The sequence below is a fragment of the Lipotes vexillifer genome, unplaced genomic scaffold (genome assembly GCF_000442215.2).
Source record: "Lipotes vexillifer unplaced genomic scaffold, Lipotes_vexillifer_v1.1 scaffold822, whole genome shotgun sequence".
NCBI classification, from domain to species: Eukaryota; Metazoa; Chordata; class Mammalia; order Artiodactyla; family Lipotidae; genus Lipotes; species Lipotes vexillifer.
The window spans coordinates 819,530-828,211 of NW_006770496.1; the positions used below are offsets into that span (position 1 = coordinate 819,530).

Consider the following 8,682-nt stretch of genomic DNA (forward strand, 5'->3'; position numbering starts at 1 on the left):
CCCCAAAAAAAAAAACCGCACTACACTGTGCTTCGGCCATCTCCTTTCTCCTATTCTCTTCCTCAAGAACACCAGGCAGCCCGAAGCCCTAGCGGCGACCGTGGCGGACACCGAGGCCTAATCCCCCTCCCGGAGACCCCGGCCTCATCCCTCATTCACACCCTCCAGCTGCAGCTGCTCCTTCAGAGAGCGGAGGGGCCGGCGATGCTGACCAGCTACCACAAGGCTGCGCGGCTCGGCCCCCCCAACTCCGGCCTGCGTAGCCTCCGGGAGCTGGTGTGCACCCACTGCTGCCTGTCCACCGACCTCACACTCCTGCCGTCGCCGCTGCGTCCCCTCACAGCCAGCTCCCCACAGGCGGGCCGGCCGCTGCTCGCGCCACCACCTCAGGAGGAGACCTACACGAAACGCTTTCCTATTGGCTCCCGCCTCCCCACCTGACCCTGGCGCCCTACGCGCACGTGGAAAACTGTTGTTGCTGCTCGGCCTGTGCGTCACTTCCGGCCCCAACCCCCGAAAGGGCCGTACCGAAGCCGGCAGAAGCGGAAGTGAGTCGAGGGTTGCACCGTCTTTCCGTTCCGCCCAGCCTGGCGCAGGCGCAGTGGCTCCGGCCGCCTGCATCTGCGGCTCCGCCTGCCTGCATCTGCGGCTCCGCCTCAGCGAGGAAGGCCGGCCTGTGCCCGTCGGCGGCCCGGGTCTCCTGTGGCCTCGCCGCAGCGATGCCCCGCTATTGCGCAGCGATTTGCTGCAAGAACCGTCGGGGACGAAACAGTAAAGACCGGAAGCTGAGTTTTTACCCGTAAGTTGTCCCTAACGCAGAAGCGTCAGCTTGCCTTTGGGTCGCAGTCCTGTGGCGTTTGGGGTTGGGGTTTGGCGTATCTCCTGTCAGCTCTATAAATTCGGCCTTGATTCTGCGGTCGTGTTCGGCCCCTCCGCGGGAGGAGGGCGCGAAGGCTCGAGTTCAGTTTACCTGGAAATGTTCTGACATTTCTAGGGAGGTCGCTGGGCGTATGGCGAGGCGTTGGGGCCTGTTGGAGTGTTGATAGGGCGCCTAAAGTAGGCACGTTTGCGCGATGCTCCGTGGTTTTCAGAGCGTTTCCCCACCTCCCCGGAACTCATCTCATTGACGACCTTAACCACCACTTCAGGTGCATCAAACTTGCCAAGTGGGAAGGTGCACTTAAAATTAACTTACACTTCCAGTGAGTTAGGTCGCATAGTTGTTATTTAATTCCACTTTCTCCTGACGAAACTGAGGCCTTTGAGAAAGGTTAGGTAGGTGACCTTGAAAGTTTTGTGTCAGAGCCAGAATTATAACCTATCTCCTGCTCAGGGCTCTAGATACTCTCCATTCGTTCAGAGAGCAGGGTAAGTCAGGGCTAACAGGTTTTTCCCGCCCTCCCAACGTACAGCGTTACTCTGAAACCTTTCCTAAGCGAGGAAGCAACTGCTTTTTTTTTTTTTTTTTCGTAAAAGCGAAAATCTTGTTCAGGCATCTGTACCTGTTAGACCTAACTTTCCTAAAAGTGAAGTGGCAGAAAGCGAACTTTGGAGAAGTGGGGAATACCTGTATTCCAAATTACTGCGGCCACGAAATATTTTCGTGGAACCCGAGAAGTACCCATTTTTATTTGGAAGAATAGTGAAGCAGTATTGTGTAATAAGTAAGAGGCCAGACTCCAAAGCCAGACTTAAGTTCAAATACTGAATCCACTACTTTGTAGCTGAATAACTTTCCGTAAATTATTTAACTCTTCTAGCTAAGACTTCCCATCTGTAAAGAGGAGACACTAGTAATACCTAATTCACACGTAGTGTGTAAAGACATAAAATGGCGTTTGGCACTCATAACGTGCTTAGTGTTTATGAAAGTCAACGTATTTAGGTTATTCTATTTCCTTTATTTCTTGTATTTAAAAATAATTAATTTAGCTCTAACCTGGTTGTCTTTAACTTTCTTTGAATTTTCACTAGCTATTTTGTGAAGCTTATTTGACTTTAGATCTAAAGCTTTCTGTTCACTAATGACTCAGCTGCTTTCCATTATCTTAACTAATGAATAAACTGATAACTCCAAATAATTCACACCATGTGGCAATATTTCCAGGATTATCATCCTCGAAGCCCTTCCACAAGTTGCAGAGATATTTTAGGGGGAGAAATATATGCTAGTATATATTAATGGTTCTGGCTCTGAGGAGGTTTGTAGCAAAGGATCATGTTGAGCTTGATTTAACCCCATATTTTCCATATTTCCTTGGCCTTGGATTTGGGGGCGTCATAACCTCAGACTAAAAATTCTTTAATCTTTGTGGACTGCGTAGTTACTATTTTTAAGGAGTGAAAAATAATAATGCCAGAGGAAGTCAATTATAAAGAATTTTTTCCTAAAAATGAATTTACTGAAAGTGGAGTTTTTAAATGAGTTTTTGAAATTTCATGTGTAATCAGCAAACTAAACATTGAATTAGTTTTATTCCCCTAATAGCACCAAACTTGAGGAATTGAATTTTCTCATACTAACACTATAGCAAGCTGCAAAATAAATTTATACTAATTTGAGAATTCAGTGAATATATACATATGGTGACCAATTTATACCAGTGATTATTTTATGTTTTGGGGAGAATTAATAAGGCAGACAAACAAAATTACCAGTCAAACAAACTGAACCAATGTAGAGATACTAAGTTGTTCCAGAAACATATTCTAGGAGAGTTCTTAGAGATTTACCTGTTAAGAAAGCATTGCAATACAATTACCAATAAAGACATTCACAAAGTGTATTTTTTTAATTGTTTGATAACATGTAGGTACAATAGAAATAATTTACAAATGGCATCCGTATACATGAAATTACATTAAAAAATTTTTTTTGTAAAAGGCATATTCTCATTTTAGCTATAACAGAAAAGGCATAAACTTATCTCTGGATAACAGAGTTCCAAGTCCTCTGAAAAGAAAATTCTTTTTGCCATTAAATGCCTTTTCTCGTTAGGCCTATCATACTTATAACCTAAGTCATTGATATATGTAAAGTTAAAATATTTTCAAGCCATGTGAATATTATACCTATGGTAAAAACTTCCAAAGGCAGATAATCTGAGTTTTCCACGGAAGGATATCAGGGTTAAAAATTATTTCCTATGAAATACCCAGACTCTTTTCATCTAGCATCTTACAAAGTTATCAGTATTTATTTTAAAAAATCATGCTACTACGAAGCATAAATGGTTGTGATTGGGAGGAATGTATAACAGCTGCTTTTTGTATGAGAACCTTCTATGTTACTGGGTTTTTTTGTTGTTTTTTTTTGTTTTGTTTTTTTTTTTGCGGTACGTGGGCCTCTCACTGTTGTGGCCTCTCCCGTTGCGGAGCACAGGCTCCGGACGCACAGGCTCAGCGGCCGTGGCTCACGGGCCTAGCCGCTCCGCGGCACGTGGGATCTTCCCAGACTGGGGCACGAACCTGTGTGCCCTGCATCGGCAGGCGGACTCTCAACCACTGCGCCACCAGGGAAGCCCTATGTTACTGTTTTTTATAAGTAGGAAATTATTATGTAGTATGTGTCTTGGACTGTGTTCTTGTAAAATCTTCAAAAGAAGTATAAATCACTGCTGTTTAATTCAGTTTAATTCAAACCTGATTAGACTGGTAGAATAAAGTTTTTTGTCAAATTTTGCCATTAGTCCAGTTTTACCCATAAAACACATTGTAGTACGTTAGAGCCAACTCTAAAAATCCAGGTTACTCAGTACAGGAAGAACACGTATAAAGAGCTGTTTTACGTTTGTCTATCTTTTGTTTGTTTCATGTTATAAAATATCTGAGTCTGTCCTTTAACACGTTTAGTTCTTGTGTCAATTTCTCTTTCAGAACTTGCATACTTGAATTTTAGAGTTCCCAATCTACCAGCTGTAGAAGACTAGAAATATTGGACTAAATTACAAATGGGTAGAATTGAGGCTGATTCCAGCAAAGAGAATGGAGGATTAGAAGTTTTATAAGATTGAATATTCATTTATGTCAGCTAAACCGTTTGTTTGAATTAACATCTCTGTATTTTAAAAATATTAATGTAAGAGCCTGAAGTTTAATACTTCTTGAATTATAGACCAGAAACCGTTTGACTTGTTATATTACTATGAAATATATTTGAATAGGACTTTGTAGTTACAAAGCTCTTCACTAGTTCTAGGCAAACTACACAACAGAATGAAAAAGAAATGTAATCCATAGCAAATATGAATAGATTTTATTCTTTGTAGTAACATAGGTTTTACTTGAAGGGACTCTGAGTTATGTATTACAAGCCACTCTTCTCAGACAAAAGCTTTGGCTACACATCTCATATCTTAGTCCTCTTTGCTGCAGAGATGATATGGTAGTAGTTGTCATGAAGATGCTATTGTATGGTAGGAGTGGTTGTCTTGCTTTTATGGCACTGGACCCATAGTTTACCTATATGTGCAGGCCTGGAATCTGGCAAAATTGTTAAAATATAGCAAAGTTTTCCTTTTTTTACTTTCAGGTTTCCTCTACATGACAAAGAAAGACTTGAAAAATGGTTAAAGAACATGAAGCGAGATTCATGGGTTCCCAGTAAATACCAGTTCCTGTGTAGTGACCATTTTACTCCTGACTCTCTTGACATCAGATGGGGTATTCGCTATTTGAAACAAACTGCAATTCCAACAATATTTTCTTTGCCTGAAGAGAATCAGGTATTGGAGGCAGGGAGAAGGGGATAATGCTGAGCTTGGTGGCAGATTGCAGGGTGGCAGGTAATCAGGTAGAGGGGATGAGAGGGAAAGATAACTGCTGGGAAAACACATATTTGAGAAAAAGAAAAAACTAATTTGTGCTTTTACTGAAAGTATAATAATTTTTTAAAGATTAAACCGTTTTGAAGCATAGCTTCAGAGGAGCCAAGGATAACACATACATAAATTATCAGGTTAAGTTATTAATGTAAATTAATGATCTAGATTTTTTACTGGTCTTGTGAGTGATCTGAGATTTTTTCCATTATATTGATATATTGATTATGCATAATATTTTTTTAAAAATGTTTTCAAGTATATTTTGAGCTGTTATATACTGAAAACATTTTGTTAGCTGAATAAATTTGCTTGGCCAGTATACTGCTCATAGTTGTACTGAAATAGTCAGCACTAACTAATAAGGGAATAAGCCTAGTAAGGACATCTTTATTAGAATTTGAAAATATTTTTTATAGGAGAAAGACCCTTCCAAAAAAAAATCTCAGAAGGAAAAATTGAAAGATGAGAAAGAAGTATGCCTCAAAGCCAAGTCAGAAGAGTCATTTTCATCAAATGAGCCAAAGAAGAATACAGTTGACACAGATGTCCCCCCTGAACATTCAGAATTACTTGATTCATCTGCCTTGGTAAAGCCACCAGATCCAAAAACAGAAAGTTTACAAAATAATGTATTAACTCTTAATCTGCTTAAACAAGATACCAGAAAATCAGAACCTACCTTGGAAACATCAGTTAATCAAGACATAGGTATAGGTGGTTTTCACACATCTTTTGAGAATCTAAATTCTACAGCTGTTACTTTGACAACTTCAAATTCAGAAGGTATTCAGCAGTCTTTGGAAGCCCAAGAAGTGCTTGAAATAACTACCAATCATCTTACTAACCCACACTTTACAAATAATTCTGTGGAAATTAAGTCAGCACAGGAAAATCCATTCTTCTTCAGCACAATTACTCAAAGAGTTGAAGAATTAAACACAAATAAAGAATCTGTTATTGCCATTTTTGTACCTACAGAAAATTCCAAACCTACAATTAATTCTTTTATACCTGCCCCCAAAGAAAAGGTGGAAATGGAAGAAGACATAGATGTTGAAGACTCATATAAGGATGTAGACAATGAGATGGAAGTTTTACAGATTGAACATTCGTACTGCAGACAAGATGTAAGTAAGGAACATCTTTGGCAGAAAGTCTCTAAACTACATTCAAAGATAACTCTCCTTGAGTTACAAGAACAACAAACTCTAGGAAGATTGAAGTCTTTGGAAGCTCTTATAAGGCAGCTAAAACAGGAAAACCGGCTATCTGAAGAAAATGTCAAGATTATAGAAAACCATTTCACAACGTATGAAGTTACTATGATATAGGTTAAAGAGGTTTTAAAGCTGTGACTTTTATGAAAGCTTTTTGTTTGCCAAACCAAATTATATGTAAAGTGAGCTTTTTCCTGTGTAAAGTTCTTATGTTAATGAAGCTAAGCAAGTGCTCTAATGTTATGAACTGCGTCCTGTTCTTAGAATGCTCATTTTTGAGAAAAACTAGAGAGTTGTTGGGTAGAAGAAGTTTCATTACTTGTTAATTTTCCAAATTTGAAGTTAAAATGTAGTGAATAAATAATATGGTTAAGTCGTAAAATGAGAGAACACGGATATGGTAAACAAGAGCCCAGAATAGAAATCAGGCTCAGGAATCAGTCTTGGTTCTACCATTGACATGTGACTTGGACAAGTTACTTATCAAGATTCTCAGTCTCTAATCTGTAAAAAACGGGCACTTAACTAGATCTCTAACATAGTCTGTTTCTTTATAGTTTCTTGCCTTTCTAATTAGATACTTTTAATAGAACAAGTTTTCTATATGATAATCTTATACTCACATAAAACTAGATGCTGGCTAGCATTTGATATTATTAACTGTTGGATTCTTCTCAATATTTATTAAATTATGTGTTGCTTGGCCTTTGGGCTATAGTTTTCTGTGTTATAAAGGAAAATACTCCAGTTACAATTTTATTCCAGTTGAACTAAAATAAGGAATCAACCATTAGCCCAGTTCTTAGGAGAGGTACTTTAAACTTGAAAGAATATGTACCTTATATGTGGCAGACCATCATAATACACAGTCATTTAAGCTTCTTGACACCTTGTATTTAAGGTTGTATTTATTAACCAAAAATTTCAATGAGGTTAATTTTTTCAGTACTTTTTAAAAATTATGTTTTTTATCTATTTAATATGTGTAACTTTTTAAAATGTGTGCATATGTTGTTTTAAAATTCCAGAATGATAGAGTAATACTTAAAGTTACACCTTCCCACTTACATGTATTTTAGTAAAAGAAATTATTGATAGGTGGTGATAACCTTGGAGAGACAAGTAGGAAAGAGAAATGATGGTGATAGAAATAAAATGAAACGTAAAAGTGGAGACATAGTCGTAGCAACACAAATGTGAAAAGTAGATGATCCCTTAGAATTGGCAGTTAATATAATTAAATATATTACTCTTTATGGTGTTAAGCAAATTCCTGTCAGCCTGATTCTTAGTTTTCTCATCTGTTATATAAAAAATACTGTTACCTATTTTGAAGGATGGTTTTTTGAATTCTGTAAGGTAGTAAATATGTTTTTGGTGCCAGAAAATAGGAGGTGCTCAATAAATATTAGTTGACTGCACAGCAAATAGTATACTAATTGTTTTGTAAATGGATGATTATTTGGGGCCATATGTCACTTCGTTTTTTTAGGCTAATAAAATTAATTAGTATATGAATGTGTGTCAGCTAATTATAAAAAGTTGATTAGTGGTGTCCTTATTGTGTGACTATGGGGCAAAAATCCTTAAAATTTTTGCATAAATTATGTGTATATAATTGGTAAAGTTGATGTGATGTTATTTTTAAGTTGCATTTTGATGGTATTTAAAATAAATAATATAGATGTAAATAGCCTTTTTAAGTCATTATAAAATATGTTGTACAGGGCTTCCCTGGTGGCGCAGTGGTTGAGAGTCCCCCTGCCGATGCAGGGGACACAGGTTCGTGCCCCAGTCCGGGAAGATCCCACATGCCGTTCCTGGCCGCTGAGCCTGTGCGTCCGGAGCCTGTGCTCTGCAACGGGAGAGGCCACAACAGTGAGAGGCCCACGTACCACAAAAAAAACCAAAAAAGATAAAAAAAAATATGTTGTACATTGTAGTTATTTTCTATTTAAAGTTATAGTTTACTCAGGAATAATTTAAACTAGTTGTGTTTCTTTAAACTACTAAATTATAAGTATTTAAGATACTTTCTTGGCTTTTCTATATTCAGTTCAGAATGTTCCCTCTAACTCAGTTAACCAATAAATTTTATTCGGGGGTTCTGACCAACTGTATTTCTTACTTACATTCTTATAGGAGCCTCTTAACTAGTAGTACCTATATTTTCAATCTCCTGCTTCCATATTTTCCTGGACTCTGCTATCAGCTTTTTACCTAAACTATAGATCTAGCTGTATCACCTGCACGCCACCTAACTTTCCTAGCTCAGAAATCTGTAATCACTCTTTAATACCTACAGAGTAAAGCAAAACTTGTTACTATCATGTATATGATCCTCTGTGATTCTGTTCATCCTGTGTTCTAGCCACAGTGGGCTTCTTAGCATCTCTCAGACATGCTAGACAGGTACTTGTTTTTGTGTCTTCTTATTTTATTCTCTGAATTCAACCAGTCTGTTAAAATTGTATTTCGATTTTGTTGGAATGTCATCCCTTCTTACCCGTCAAAATTGTTTTTTCTCTGTTCCTACAGGGCTTTGTCTTATAACACTGAGCTTTGTTTTATAACACCGTAACAGTGTTTACACTGTTTGTATATCATGATGTTATCCATGGCTTTCTCTTCGACTGGACTGT

The 8,682-nt window shown here is 38.3% G+C and overlaps 1 protein-coding gene across 1 annotated transcript; it reads left to right on the forward strand.

Moving 5' to 3' along the window:
* The first annotated feature begins 719 nt into the window (after positions 1-719).
* On the forward strand, positions 720-6,154 carry LOC103074636 (THAP domain-containing protein 5). Its single transcript, XM_007446109.1, has 3 exons — positions 720-799; positions 4,532-4,724; positions 5,240-6,154. Exons 1-3 carry the CDS (start codon positions 720-722, stop codon positions 6,152-6,154), a joined length of 1,188 nt encoding a protein of 395 aa, XP_007446171.1.
* Positions 6,155-8,682: the final 2,528 nt, after the last annotated feature.